Source organism: Mesoplodon mirus (assembly GCF_964341445.2).
Source record: "Mesoplodon mirus genome assembly, chromosome: 12".
Lineage (NCBI taxonomy): Eukaryota > Metazoa > Chordata > Mammalia > Artiodactyla > Ziphiidae > Mesoplodon > Mesoplodon mirus.
Window position 1 is genome coordinate 46,518,919 of NC_138988.1, and position 14,637 is coordinate 46,533,555.

General features: G+C 44.7%; 1 protein-coding gene across 4 annotated transcripts in view; it reads left to right on the forward strand.

Annotated features, from left to right (window-relative positions):
* The first annotated feature begins 6,176 nt into the window (after positions 1 to 6,176).
* The window catches only part of SNRK (SNF related kinase), a 63,051-nt gene continuing 54,590 nt past the window's right edge, over positions 6,177 to 14,637 (forward strand). Inside the window, exons 1-2 of one of the 4 annotated variants that reach the window (XM_082639729.1) lie at positions 6,177 to 6,296; positions 10,041 to 10,090. In XM_082639729.1, the coding sequence (XP_082495855.1) occupies positions 6,207 to 6,296; positions 10,041 to 10,090 (140 nt within the window). In that variant the 5' untranslated portion in view covers positions 6,177 to 6,206. Of the gene's footprint in view, positions 6,297 to 6,394; positions 6,421 to 10,040; positions 10,091 to 14,637 lie in introns of those variants that run through there. The other 3 variants (XM_082639730.1, XM_082639732.1, XM_082639731.1) reach the window with 3 other exon arrangements.

Genomic DNA, 14,637 nt, shown 5'->3' on the forward strand with positions numbered 1-14,637 from the left:
ACAATGTAATTTGCAATAGCACTAAAAATAAAATACTTAGAAATAAATGTAACAAAAGATGTGTAAGAGGTAAAAATTATAAAACACTTCTCACTAAAATTTAAAAGATCTAAATAAATGGGGATATATACCATTTGCATGAATTGAAAGACTCACTACTGTTAAGATGGCAATTCTGCCCAAACTGATTTATATATACAATTCCAATCAAAATCAATTTTTGGGGGGTAGAAATTGACACGCCGACCCTAAGGTTTACATGGAAATGCAAATTACCTAGAATAGCAAAACAATTTTGGAAACCAACAACATAGTTGGAGGAATATTTTACTCATTTTCAAAACTTATTATAAAATAATAGTTGTTGAGACTGTGTCACAATGGTGAATGATAGACACATATATCAATGGAGATGAATAGAAAGTCCAGAAAATCCTTATGTTTTTGGTAAATTGATTTTCAACAAAGGTGCCAAGGGAATCGTGAAAAGATATTCTTTTTAACAAATGGTTCTGGGACAATTGGGTATCCATACACAAAAGATAAATTAAAAAATTTACATCATGTATAAAAATTAACTCAAAATCAATTACAGACTTAAATGTTAAATTGAAAACTATAAAACCTGAAAAAACAAACCACAGGAAAAAAATCTTTGTAACTTTGGCTTAGGCAAAAGTTTCTTAGATATGATACCAAAAACACAATTCATAAAAGAAAAATTTGCTAAATTTTAATTCATTGAAACTCAAAACTTTGGCACTTCCAAAGATATCATTTAAAGTATGAAAAGACAAGCCACAGCCTGGGAGAAAATATTTGCAAATTATGTATCTTATTAAGGACGTGTATCTGAAATATATCAAAAATTCTTATAACTCAATAAGACAAACAACCCAGTTAAAAATGGGCAAAAAATTGGGCTTCCCTGGTGGTGCAGTGGTTGAGAGTCCGCCCTTGCCGATGCAGGGGACGCGGGTTCGTGCCCCAGTCCGGGAGGATGCCACATGCCGCAGAACGGCTGGGCCCGTGAGCCATGGCCGCTGAGCCTGCGCGTCCGGAGCCTGTGCTCCGCAACGGGAGAGGCCGCAACAGTGAGAGGCCCACGTACCGCAAAAAAAAAAAAAAAAAAAAAAAGGCAAAATATTTGAATAGACCTTTCACCAAAGAAGATATTTGTGTGGCTAAAAATAACATTAAAAGATGATCAACATCGCTAGTCATTAGGGAAATGTGAAATACCACCATACATTTATTAGAAGAGAGACAATTTAAAGTTTAATAATACCAAGTGTTGGCAAGGATGAGGAGAAATAAGAACCCTCATACAGGGCTTCCCTGGTGGCGCAGTGGTTGAGAGGCCGCCCTTGCCAATGCAGGGGACACGGGTTCGTGCCCCGGTCCGGGAGAATCCCATGTGCCGCGGAGCGGCTAGGCCCGTGAGCCATGGCCGCTGGGCCTGCGCGTCCGGAGCCTGTGCTCCTCAACGGGAGAGGCCACAGCAGTGAGAGGCCCTCATACCGCAAAAAAAGCCACAAAAAAACAAAAAAACAAAACCCTCATACATTGCTGGTGGGAACGTAAAATGTGGTACAGTCACTTCAGAAAACAATTTGTCAGTTCCTTATAATGTTAAACATAGAGTTACAACATGACCCAACAATCCCATCCTGCAATACCCTAGAAAACTGATGGCATGTCCCCATTAAGAGTTTATGTAAATATTCACAGCAACATTATCCATAATAGCAAAAAAATAAATGAAATGTTCATTACCTGGTAAATGGATAAAGAAAATCTAGTGTATCTATCTGATGAATACTATTCAGCAGTAAAAAGGGATGAACTACTTATACATGCTACAACATGGATAAACATTATGCTAAGTGAAAGATGCCAGACACAGAAGACCACACATTGTATGATTTCATTTAAGTGACTTTCTAGAAAAGGCAAATCTGTAGAGATGGAAAACAAATCATTGGTTGCCAAGAGATGGAAATTGGAGTGTGATTGACTGCAAATGCACAGGAGAAAACTTTTGGGGAGTGATGGAAGTATTGGGGTGGATCGGGGTGATGGTTGCATAACTTTATAAATTTACTAGAAGTCATTGAATTACCACGTATTAACGGTGAACTTTATGGTATGCAGATCATACCTCAATAAAACTATTAAACAAAACCATTGACTCTTCCAATTTTAAAATGTTCTTGGGAATTCCCTGGCCGTCCAGTGGTTTAGGACTCTGCGCTTTCACTGCTGAGGGCCTGAGTTCAATCCCTGTTTGGGGAACTAAGATCCTGCAAGCCTCAGGGCATGCTCCCCAGCCCCCCGAAAAAATGTTCCCAACTAATTCAAATTCTTAAAGGACCTTTGTGGAAAAAGAAAGACCCCAAGTTTATGGTGCAAGCCCTTGGGTTGCCTACTTGCACCCCCAGTGCTAAGCTGCATGAATAGAAATTTGAATAAAATAAAATCCTTGTCCTCCGGGAGTTTAAGACCCAAAGGGAGAAAATGGAACACTAAACAGTTACAAAACCCTATGATAAATATTACAAGCAGGATGTGCAGGGAGGTTTGGGTCCAGAGAATGCCTGGCTCTGACTGAGCAGGGCTGGGGGTGCCACAGATGAGGCTGGACACTCAAGTGAGGTTTTGAAGGGTTCAGGAGGTTGCAAGTGTAGAAAGTGGAGAAAAGGGGTGGGTGACATTTCCAGGCAGAGGGAACAGAATGGGCAAAGGCTCGGAGGTATGAAAAAGCAATTCCCTTTCTGAGAACTGAGAAGGTTGGAGATGTGGTTCACCTGGAGATAAAGAACAGGAAAGGAAGGCAGGGGCCAGATTGTGAAGGGCTTGGCAGGCAGTGTTAAAGTCTTTGGACAAAAGATTAAGCAGAATTTATTTGTTGGAGGAATATGGGCATCCTTCTTGTGGCCTGAATTAAACTTTGTATATCTTGGAAGCATCATATTGCACTAATTGAAAAAATATCCATTAATATACTGCTTATCATGTGCCAGGCACTGTTTTAATACTTTATATAAACCACCTTAATCCTATCAACAGTGATTCTCAAATTCTAACCTGCATCAGATTCACCTGGAAGTCTTCTTAAAACAGAGAGTTTCTAATTTAGTAGGTCTGGAGTGGAGCCCGAGAATTTGCATTTCAGTCCAGTTCCCAGCTGCTGTTGCTAGTTTCCAGGGAGCACACTGGGAGAACAACGGCCTTACACCCATCTTATAAGAATGATATCATTATCATCACCATCATTCCCATTTTACAGAGGAGGAAACAGATGGAAGGTTAAGCAATCTGCCCCCAAGGCCATATAACTCTTGGTGGTGGGGCTGGCAGTCAATGCTAGGCAATGTCTGCCATGCTTCCCAGTTCACAGGTTGCAAACAAACAGAGTCAAGGGCTGGCATTTTCAATCCTTCATTGCAACTATCAAAAATATATTACACACATACACACACACACTGACGCACAGGCCTTAACTGACATCTGAGATAAAAGAACTAGGGATGCTAACTGATGCCAAGGGGGTAGTGAGGGAAAGTCTTTGAGAGACACTTGAGTCCATTCCAATGAAGTATTATTTTGGTCCTACTGGATGAAGCCAGGATTCAGATATGCTCAAGTATCGATGTACAAAATGACTAATTAAATACGTAAAAGGAAATCATTAAATGTCACTACTCAAAACTGAAACGTACAAGTCCTCAATCTCTGTTGTTTTCAATATATTTATTTTAAATGTTTTATAAATTATGAAAATTAACAATATCTAGAGAAGATAACCTTGTTATACGTGCTGCTTTGGGAGGGGGGTAGTCCCAAGAAGAAAATGGCAATTCTTCCATGAATCGGCTTGCTTGTCACATCTTGATCTAATTTGTAGCATCTCCCTGGTTGCCTTCCAATAAACAACTTCTTCCCTAAATTGGTGGCATTATGTTATTTCTGAGATCTGAATCACAGAGACTGTAGTCCAAGCCTGCATGCTCCATCTTGTCGTTTGTGTAGAGTGCTGTATATCTAATTAAAGCTTCTTACAGGTCCATAAAAAGACCTAACATTAAAAAAGCAGTCTGGTTTGGAGAAAGCCCCAGGGCAGAATGAAGGAGGGGGTTCTTCATTAACAATAAACACATTTTCTTGAATTCCAAGTTAAGCAATCATATATTAATTTGTACTTGAATATTTTTAAATGTTGCCTAAGCATGATCAGATCATGTTACCACATTGATGGTGCGGGACTGAAAACGGGTCATGTTCTTGCCAGCAACACTCCAGCTTCCCAGGAAACACTGGGGATGAATAAATGATTTACCACGGGGCCAGGACTGCAGCCCTCTCTCTGGAAGAGAATTTGAGCCAACTTGATTTAAATCAAGGTATTATTCTATTCCTTTTCATTTATTGTTTTGCTATTCTTATGCCCTGTTGCCCTTATAGAATTTATTCAAAACCTGAGTTACACAGCAGCAATATAAGTACTCTATTTTCCAAGGGCTTATCTACTAAGGCCATTGTTTTGTGATTACTGTTCTATCTCAGGGGCTACAGACCTGGCCTGGAGGTCCTCAACCACTGGAATTCCCTTGGGAGACCATTAGCGTGGTATTTTTTTCCCCTTTACTTGGTTACAGGGTTCCCTGAATAGTGATATCTCCCTAAGGAGAAAAGTGCAAGGCCTTCCCGTTTGCCAGTAACAAAGGAATGAATTCCACAAACCAAGTTAGAAGCTCTTGCTTAACATACTGCTAGAGTTAGAATGTCAGTGTCAAAGTGAGATTATTCTTTTATGATCTTTCTAAGCCAGTGTTATCTCAGAGTTGGGGCCTTGACTCAGCCCTGAGGGACAGAGGCCCACCTGAGGCCTAAAGCCCCAGGCTTTCCCCAGCCAATGATCCATCACCCCATGCCAGAGCCTTAGGGTAACTGGGAGTCCCCCTTTAACCTTCTGTTATTACCCTGAGGGTTTGTACCTCCCAACAATCCACTCTTGCTTCCAAGTCATCTTCAGACAGGCAAAGTAGATGCCAAGGAGACAGTCTGAAAAGAAAAGGTTTCTGACATCTGCAGGTCAGCAGAGACATTTGCTAAAGCCATCTAGATTTTTCTTCTCCGTCCAGTCAATTTAATCAAACTTGGAGCATCTAAGCAGCTCCCGCCTCCCCCCACATTGTGTCCTTCTTTGCTAGGGGTCCTTCCTTGGGGGAGGGGTGGAGAGCAGGGAGAATCATTAAGGGAAAAAGCAGGTTGGAGAAATCTGGCATCTGGTTTGTCACTCCCTTCCAGAAAACCCAGAGAGCTGATCTCCATTGCGCGCCAAGCTTCCAAGGGTGGGAGACGTGAGCCCCTGCCCCTGTCTCCCACCCTCCCAAACCCTCCTCTCCGGCGAGAGCTAAGTTCCCTTCGGGAGCCACCGACCTGGTGACCATGCCGCTGAACCATCCAGTGCACAGTTAATGCCTGGAGTGTTCTGAATCCCTGACTTCACATGCTTTAATACTTCCCACGACCTTTCGCTTTTCCACGCTTTTCCAGAGGAGGCAGCCTGGCCAAGCAAGGGTCTCCCGCTGACCTTTAAAGCCAGCGCTGCATTCGGATGCTGGGCTTTTTCTCTTTTTTAAAAATGGCAACAAAATCAACAAAATTCCTTCAAATTGGGTTCCCAAAGAGAAGAAACTGTAAAGAATATGTATGTGTATACGTGAATGTATATTGAATTTTTTCCCTTTCCTTGCTTAAACCTGGGCGGGAGATGGGGGGAAACTTTAAAAGGGTAAAGCGCCTGGCGCCCTCGGCCTCGCGTCCCAGGACCCAGAGTCTGGTGAGGACGCGATCCCTTCCCTCCGATTTCCCCCGACGGCTCGCGCTACTTTTCTGGGCCATTGTCTCATGTCCCTAGTGCTTCCTCCTTCATCATCCCTTCTGTTCGGGCACCTCGCCCGCTTCCTACCGCCAGCCGCAGCCCAGACTCGCTGGGGTCGGGATGATGCCAGGATGCCCTCCAGTAGCCCGCGCGCCGGAGCCCGCAGGTGCGCCCCGTCCCTCCCTCCCTCCCCGCGGCCCCGCCCCGTCCCTCCCTCCCCGCGGCCCCGCCCCGGCGCTTACATCACAGTGACGCGCGCCCCGCGCAGGCGCAAGTTGGTCCCCACCCCCTCCCCGCGGACGGCCGCCTGTTCGGTATTATGATTAGCGCTGGGTGCGGGGATTCGGCGGCCGGGAGGGAGTTGTCGGCGCCGCGGCCGCTGCGGACGGACGCCCGCCTGCTGGCTGAGGTAGGGGCGAGCGTGGAGCGCGGCCGGGCGCGGCGGCCGTGGGCGGGGGTGGGGCCGGCCTCCGCCGCCTAGTCGCCTCCGCCGTTGCCGGGCGCCGGAGCCGGGCTCCCGCCGCAGGCGGAAAGTAAGTTGCGCGCTCCGCGCTGCCCGCGCCGCGCGCCCGGGAGGACGCGGGGACCTGGCTGCTGCGGCCCCGACCCCGCGCGGCGGCGGCGCGGCCTGGCGGCGGGCGGCGGCGGGCGGCGGCGGGGCCCGGATGGGAGCCGGCACTGCGGCGGCTGGCCGCGGGCGCCCGGAGGCCCTGCCCTTGCGGCCGCGGCGGGATTGCGGCACCTCGGGAGGCGCCCGCATCCCCGCGCCCCGCCCCGGAGCGGGCCGAGTGCGGCGCCCGCGGGGCTCCGCTCCCAGGTTTTCTTGTGCGGTGTGTATTCTTCACCAAAGGTGTTTTCCTTTTTCAAAAGAATCTGGAAATCTGGCGTAGCAGGGGGGTTCCTTGCTAAAACTGCAGCCGTAAAATAGAATGGGGATATTGTTGTCTGTAGAGAAAGGGCATCGGGGTAAGGAAGGAGGAGCAGTGCCGTTCCCGAGGGACAGCTAGAATTTTTCAGATTGGAAAACCTCCGTTCTTTTCCATGGTCATCGCCTGTTGATATCTTTCTGGACCGTTTTACAGAAACCTTCCTGCCTTTTACTTGGACTTGGGATCCAGGAAAGTGACAGCCTTTTATCCTGGAGGGCGGGCGGGGGGGGGGTTCCTGGAGCTGTGCTGTTCCAACAGTTGCATCAGATAAAATTCAATAGCTTCATAGGGAATTCGGTTCAAGTCCAGTATTTGGAGGGGAGAGGAGGGATTTAGCAGTAGGGTTCTTCAACCTATAGACGTCTGAGGATATCGGATTTTTCACACTGTCAAGTTACTTTTTTCCCCTTCCATTTAATTGAGTACATTTCCACAGTTTTAGGAGCAGGTGGTAAAGCTGACTTAATGCGTTTCACGTTTTATGGTGAAAGGTGAAGCATGGCTAGCAGGTGATGGAACTGCAAATGTCTGCATACTGATCAGATTCCACCTGATTCCTATCAAGCATCAGTTGCCTCAGTTTGGGTTCCTTGTATGGGGTTGGGGTGCTAGTCCCAAATCAGTCTAATTTATCAGAATGTATATCTGTGTACTTTAACGTCTGGGGTTGTCAAGGCTTATGTAATCAATTTGTTAATTTATAATCTTGTTATATGGCTCTCCAGATTTATAAAATCATTCCCTGAAGGAAATCTGTCTTCACCGTCTGCTTAAATATTTCTCTTGGAATTGGATTCCTGGAGAGAAATGTTCTGTACTAGTGGTGATTAACGCATACTAATTAGACAAGTTTAAAAAAAAAATCATGTTGATTCTTTTGACTATCTAATTGTCTCTATTAGGAAAACATGACATTCCCATTTTACAGAACTAGAAATGAGAGAAATGACATTCCCAAGGTCACTTATTGAAGCAGTATAGTAATTGAAAATCAGGTGCACTGTGTTAACTTTTCTTAATACTCCATCTTTAAGGCTTTCCATGTAGGGAATTTTGACACCTTTCTGTTTTTTAAATTTGCACAGTTTTTATTTTCTTCTGTGCAGAAAAGTTACTCTCACCGTATTAATTTTTTTTTACTATTTTTAGTAAGTTTTTCTGTATTATTGCAGTAAGATCCATTTGTATAAAACATACAAGGACTCAGAAGTTATGTAATTTTTATTATTCTAGAACAGAAGTATAGATTGAGCCTTTATGGGTCAAATGTAATCCCATAATCCTAAAATGAAGGCTTTCAAATGTCCTTATTAAAAGTGAAGGGCTTGGGCTTCCCTTGTGGCGCAGTGGTTGAGAATCTGCCTGCTAATGCAGGGGACACGGGTTCGAGCCGTGGTCTGGGAGGATCCCACATGCCGCGGAGCAACTAGGCCCGTGAGCCACAACTACTGAGCCTGCGCGTCTGGAGCCTGTGCTCCGCAAAAAGGCCGCGATAGTGAGCGGCCCGCGCACCACGATGAAGAGTGGCCCCCGCTTGCCACAACTAGAGAAAGCCCTCGCACAGAAACGAAGACCCAACACAGCAAAAATAAATGAATTAATTAATAAACTCCTACCCTCAACATCTAAAAAAAAAAAAAAAGTGAAGGGCTTTCAGATATTTTTACTGGGCGCAGGAAATACTATTGGTCTAAACTTTGCTATGGATGTTTCATATAGAAAGTGAAACCAAATAGAAAAAAACTTTATTTTGGAGATATTGAGCAGCCCAGGTTCTAAGCACTGGTATAAATAAGGCTTGATTTCTTCCCTGTAGCAGCTTGTCTGAGCCTAAGAACTCATTACACAGCCCAGGAAGAAAAGGGTACAAGTACACTTTCCACATGGTCAGAATTTTAGGAATTAAAAACATAGATGTGAGGAACTCTGAAGACTTGATTTTACTGCATGCCAGCTATTTGCCTAACAACCAAGAGGTAGAATTTTTAGCTAAGATGCTTTTATAAGAAAACTAATTATTTAGAATATGGATACTTCCCAGTGTGCATGTATGTGCTGGTCAGCTCTTAGAGCAAGTTAGGTGGAAAAGTTGAGTGGTTTGTAGCAGTTTTGAAGGTAAACTAGCCTATGATCATTTATTCATGGAGCCTTTGTCTACTTTTGGGGCCCTGGGTTAGAGGATAGCAGTAGAAAAGTGAATAAAAATTAGTTCCTGCCTTTACAGGCTATTGTATTTTTTTGTTTTATTTATTTACTTATTTATTTATAAAAATAAATAAAAGGCTGCGTTGGGTCTTCGTTGCAGTGATTGGAGACTCTTCGTTGCAGTACGCGGGCTTCTCACTGCAGTGGCTTCTCTTGTTGCGGAGCACGGGCTCTAGGTGTGCAGGCTTCAGTAGTTGTGGCACGTGGGCTCAGTAGTTGTGGCTCGCGGGCTCTAGAGTGCAGACTCAGTAGTTGTGGTGCACGGGCTTAGTTGCTCCGCGGCATGTAGGATCTTCCCGGATCAGGGCTCGAACCCGTGTCCCCTGCATTGGCAGGCGGAATCTTAACCACCGCGCCACCAGGGAAGTCCCAAGCTATTATAAATTATATTTACACCAAGGTAAACAATAACAGTAGGATCAAATGCTGTGGTGAGACATAGGCAGGACCCCTGGGCAAGGAACAGTCTGACTTGGGAATGCTTCACAGAGAAGGTGATGGTTGAACCAGTCTTGAAGGATGGGTAGAGTTCCCAGGCAGAGAAAAGGGCAAAGGGCTCCAGGGGTTCAGGGAGGGGGAAAAGACAAGGTCAGGTGGTGGAGGAAGAACTTAGATCCAAGTGGGTGAAAGGGAGTTGAGGAAGTAGAGACAGGGTGCAGCTGTTTTTGATTTTTTTAAGACTGTGGAAAGGAAGGGGGAGGAGTGGGGCAGTACCTTTGGGGATGGAGGGGGACATGTTTTATTTTGTTTTAGTTTGGGAAGAGCTGGTGTACAATCTCTCGGACTTAATGGCCTCACAAGTGAGCACTGGAAATGTGTTGTCTGTTCTGGATGATCTGGAGTTGCATTATTCACACTGCGGATTATTTCCTTATCTTGTTTTTCCGTGTATCTGCTTTGGGTTGAGGCCTTAGATCCCGTGGGAAACCATTTCTTGCTGGTGGTAGGGGAGGAACCTGACTAAAGAGGATTCCTGCTCTAGCTTTCCTGAACATTTATTTCTCTGCTGTTACTTCCAGAGCCTCCTGAGATTCTGCTTTGGCACCTCCAGCGTTTGGCCTCTGCTCAGGTAGGCTCTTTCCTGACAAAGAAGGCCTTTCTCTCCTTCCTTGTTGTGTCCTATTCCCCAGACTGCTGCCATGTGACTTTAGCAGTTACTTCAGAGTTGGAGGGCATTGGCTGCCCATGCACCATGATGGTTTAAGTTCTGGAGTGTCTCCAGGCTCACAGCAAGATTGGGGGGAGGGGTGTCTGTCTGACTGTCTAAACACATAACCCCTCAGCTACATGTTGGCCTGAAATGTGATGTTGATTATGAAATCAGGGCTCCAGAAATGTAGGTTACAGGACATGTAACTGCTCAAATCGTAGCCTCAGTGGGCCTCAGTTTCTCAGTTGTTGACGTGCAGTTACCTCTCTCAAATCCAGAAGACTGTCAGCTCCTCGGAGCCAGAGACCCCTTCTTTGATTTCTATATCCCCAGACCAGTGTAATGCTTCACACATAGTCAGTGTACCCAAGAAGTGTCCTGGCGAAGAAACTTCAAAAATCTGAACTTTAGTTTGTTGCCCATTAGTGGAAACCATACCCATTTTATCCAGATGAGTTGGATTGAAATTGCTCTTCATTCATAGAATTCCAGAGCTAGAAGCAAATCTTCCACTCTACACTGCCATGCAGTAGATGCTCAAGAAATGTTTGTTCCTGTCCTGAATTCCTTGAGTAAATGACCCCACCTGCTACCACTCTCCACTAGTCATTCTAGATTGCCCTCTTTGCTTTGCCCCCTGTGCATTGAGTTCCTGTATTCTACTTGCTAAACGTGTCTCCTCCATTACATCCTCGCCATCACCGCCCAGGTACAGGCTGCCCTCATTTTTAAGTCTTTAATCATTTATCTGGAGACATTTTCACTAGTCTCCTTACCTGTGTCCAAGCTCTAGTCTTGCCCTTCCAATCTGATCTTCACTTTGCTGCCAGAGTGGTTTGTTTAACTGTCATCTCTGATTGCCGTTCCCCTGCTCAGGATTCTTCCTTGGCTTCTTAGGGCCAGCTTTCATTTGTCCATTTAATAAAGTATACCTGGATATTTTGGGCAGATGCTATACTTGGCGGGCCCTGGGATGGAGAGCTGAATAAAACAGACGGGCTGAATTTATCATGTAGTCTAGTGGGGGACACAGATTATTAATCACATAATCACACAAATAATTATATAACCACAATTGTGATAAGGGCCATAATGGAAAAGGGCCTGGTGCTGTGAGAGGGTGTGGGGAGCTGGTGTGCAGGAGTGTGGGAGGGGAGGGAGAGGATACGGTCAGGAAGGTGACCTTTATGCTGGGCCCTGAAGCATGGTTGAGGGCTAGCCAGATGTGAGGAATGTCAACTGATGTGCATAGGATACAAGGACCTTTGGGTATCTGGCCCTTACCTACCTGTCTGACCTTGTCTCTTAAACTCTGCTCTGCATCTATTGCTGTCCCAATCACACTAAGGCCTCTTTCCCACCATGACCAATTTCAGTTCTTAGCTCAAACAAAAAAATTAATTTCTCTGAGATGCCTCCTGTGAACTCCTGAAGGCAGATTTAGGGGAAAGAACACCTCTTCCAGCCTCCTTGTCCCTTTGAGAGGTGTAAATAATGTGGGGCAGCGGCCTTCCTATTATAGCCAGTACAGGTATTTAGGGGCAGTTTCTTGGGCCAATAAGGGGTGAGGGTACTGATGTCAAACTAAGATGAGGAAGTAAGTATACAACCCCTCTAAAATATCAGACTCTCCTGAGAGGGAAGCCATTTGTGAAAAGTTGGGGAAAAAAATCCTGGGGTGATTCTGATCCCACTCACAACTTGGTAATATGTATTATTGCCTTTTGATTTCATAATAACTGTCCAAGGTGGTGATTATCTTTGTTTTATAGAAAAAGACATGCCTGTTGGCAGAAGTTGAGTCATTTGTTGGGCTCCATGTCCTGTGGTACTCTTTTTTTTTTTTTTTTTTTGCAGTACACGGGCCTCTCACTGTTGTGGCCTCTCCCGTTGCGGAGCACAGGCTCCGGACGCACAGGCTCAGCGGCCATGGCTTACAGGCCCAGTCGCTCTGTGGCATGTGGGATCTTCCCGGACCCGGGCACGAACCCGTGTCCCCTGCATCGGCAGGTGGACTGTCAACCACTGCGCCACCAGGGAAGCCCTGTGTGGTACTCTTTTGTGCTAAGGTGCTGCTCCTCATATTTGCTGAATAAATGAATTTTGATCATTTTTTAAGTGTGCCTCTGTGGTGAAGATAATAAAAGTTGACTCTGTGGTACTTTGAAATGTGACTCTTAGGTTGCTGTCCCAGCTTTTCTCTGATATTCCCTCCCCTTCTATGTGCAGACACACCTCTTAGGTCATTATATTGTCTTCATATTGCATAGCTAGGGGAAAATGTTTGAATAATGTATCTAACTGGGTTTGATATTTAGCCACGTTGCTTCTTTTATATTAAAGAGATTATATTTTAGGTAATGTAGGTTTCACTCTTACAGTGTAACTTATGTAGGTAAAGTTCATTTTAAATTTAGGACATTATACTAACAAATATTCGTTAGACAAATTATGAAGCTATAGTGTGCCATATTTATGGATCTCTTTAAAACAGTCCAAATATCATACAGACTTTTTTTTAGCAGTGGATAGAAGTAGAGCAGTTGAATTTTAGAGTTTAGCTTTGTGTTTTACCTCATATTCTACAGGTTAAACAGTTCTCTCTTTATTGGTATAAAGCATTACGAGTACTACAGAAGACATTTAGAATGAGAATATTCAATCTACAATTTCAAGGCTTGATTTTATCCTTTCTGAAGCAAATGGAGAGAATGTAATATGCAAAAGTACATTAAAATTGCAGCTTTGGTAAGGATAAAACTTTTTTTAAAAAATAAATTTGTTTAATTTTGGCTGCTTTGGGTCTTCGTTGCTGTGTGCGGGCTTTCTCTAGTTGCGGCGAGCAGGGGCTACTCTTCGTTGCAGTGCGCGGGCTGCTCATTGCAGTGGCTTCTCTTGTTGCGGAGCACGGGCTCTAGGTACGTAGGCTTCAGTAATTGTGGCACGTGGGCTCAGTAGTTGTGGTTCGCGGGCTCTAGAGCACAGGCTCAGTAGTTGTGGCGCATGGGCTTAGTTGCTCCGCGGCATGTGGGATTTTCCAGGACCAGGGCTTGAACCCATGTCCCCTGCATTGGCAGGTGGATTCTTAACCACCGCGCCACCAGGGAAGTCCCAAATTTTTTAAAGCAGAAAATATAATCTTCCTAAATTGTACTTAAATTACTTGCTTGGTGTTGGCTGTTCTGTGCCACTGGGGAGGACTCTTGCCATAACAAAATTGTATGCAAACTCTAAAGGTGAAGTTATTTTCAAGGTGCCATTCAATTTTTAGATGACCAATAATTACCTGTCTGTCTTTTGAATGGCTATTTGCCTGCAATTTCCTTTCTCAAAGAGCAGTTTGCAAACATTTCAAAAAGTTTTTAATGGAATTATTTATTTATTTATTTAACTTTTTAAAAAAAGTTTTATTTTGCAAAACTTTCTGTTACAAGTTATGTGAATCTTTTTTTTTTTAATATTTATTTATTTATTGGGCTGCACCGGGTCTCAGTTGCGGCATGCGGGATCTTTAGTTGCAGCATGTGGGATCTAGTTCCCTGACCAGGGATTGAACCTGGGCCCCCCGCATTGGGAGTGTGTAGTCTTTGCCACTGGACCACCAGGGAAGTCCCTGGAATTATTAATGAATAATGTTTATTAGGTGAGTCTTTGGCACTTTGGTGGCATTAGGGAATTTCCTCTTTTTAGTTGATTGCTGGGTCAGGTAACTCACATGGCATGTCAGAATTGGAGGAAAGACAGAAAAGTCAAAATAGATTTATTTTAGGGCCGTTGTTTCCCTGGGAATTAGAAAGGCGTATGTCAAAGGGGGAGGTATTGTATTATTTCAGGAAAAAAGGCAGGGCCCAGGAGTCAATTTAGGTAGCTCTTACTTGGGCACAGGACTGGGGCATAGGAAGTCCTTAATCCTATTTGACCCTGCTTTCTCATCTGTTAAATGGGTATGATATTTCCATTGTATTCTTGGTTGTGAGGAATAAATTATATAACATATGTAAAGAATCCAGTGCACGGGCTTCCCTGGTGGCGGCAGTGGTTGAGAGTCCACCTGCTGATGCAGGGGACATGGGTTCGTGCCCCGGTCTGGGAGGATCCCACATGCCGCGGAGTGGCTGGGCCCGTGAGCCATGGCCGCTGGGCCTGCACGTCCGGAGCCTGTGCTCTGTGACGGGAGAGGCCACAGCAGTGAGAGGCCCGCGTACCGCAAGCAAAAAAAAAAAAAAAAGAATCCAGTGCATACATAGATGCCCAGTAGTTGAATTGTTTACTCTTTTTGAAACCTTCATTAAAAGAAAACAGTGGGCAGTTGTGGCAGTAGAAGACATTTTTAAAACTTGAAAAGAGACAATGAAAAGAAAGGTCAACTGTAGTTTTGCTATAAGAACTCATTTCTATATAAACCTATTTAGGTTAGTAATAGATTTTTAGGAAAGTCGTATGGGTAATAATGAGAGAGATCTAAT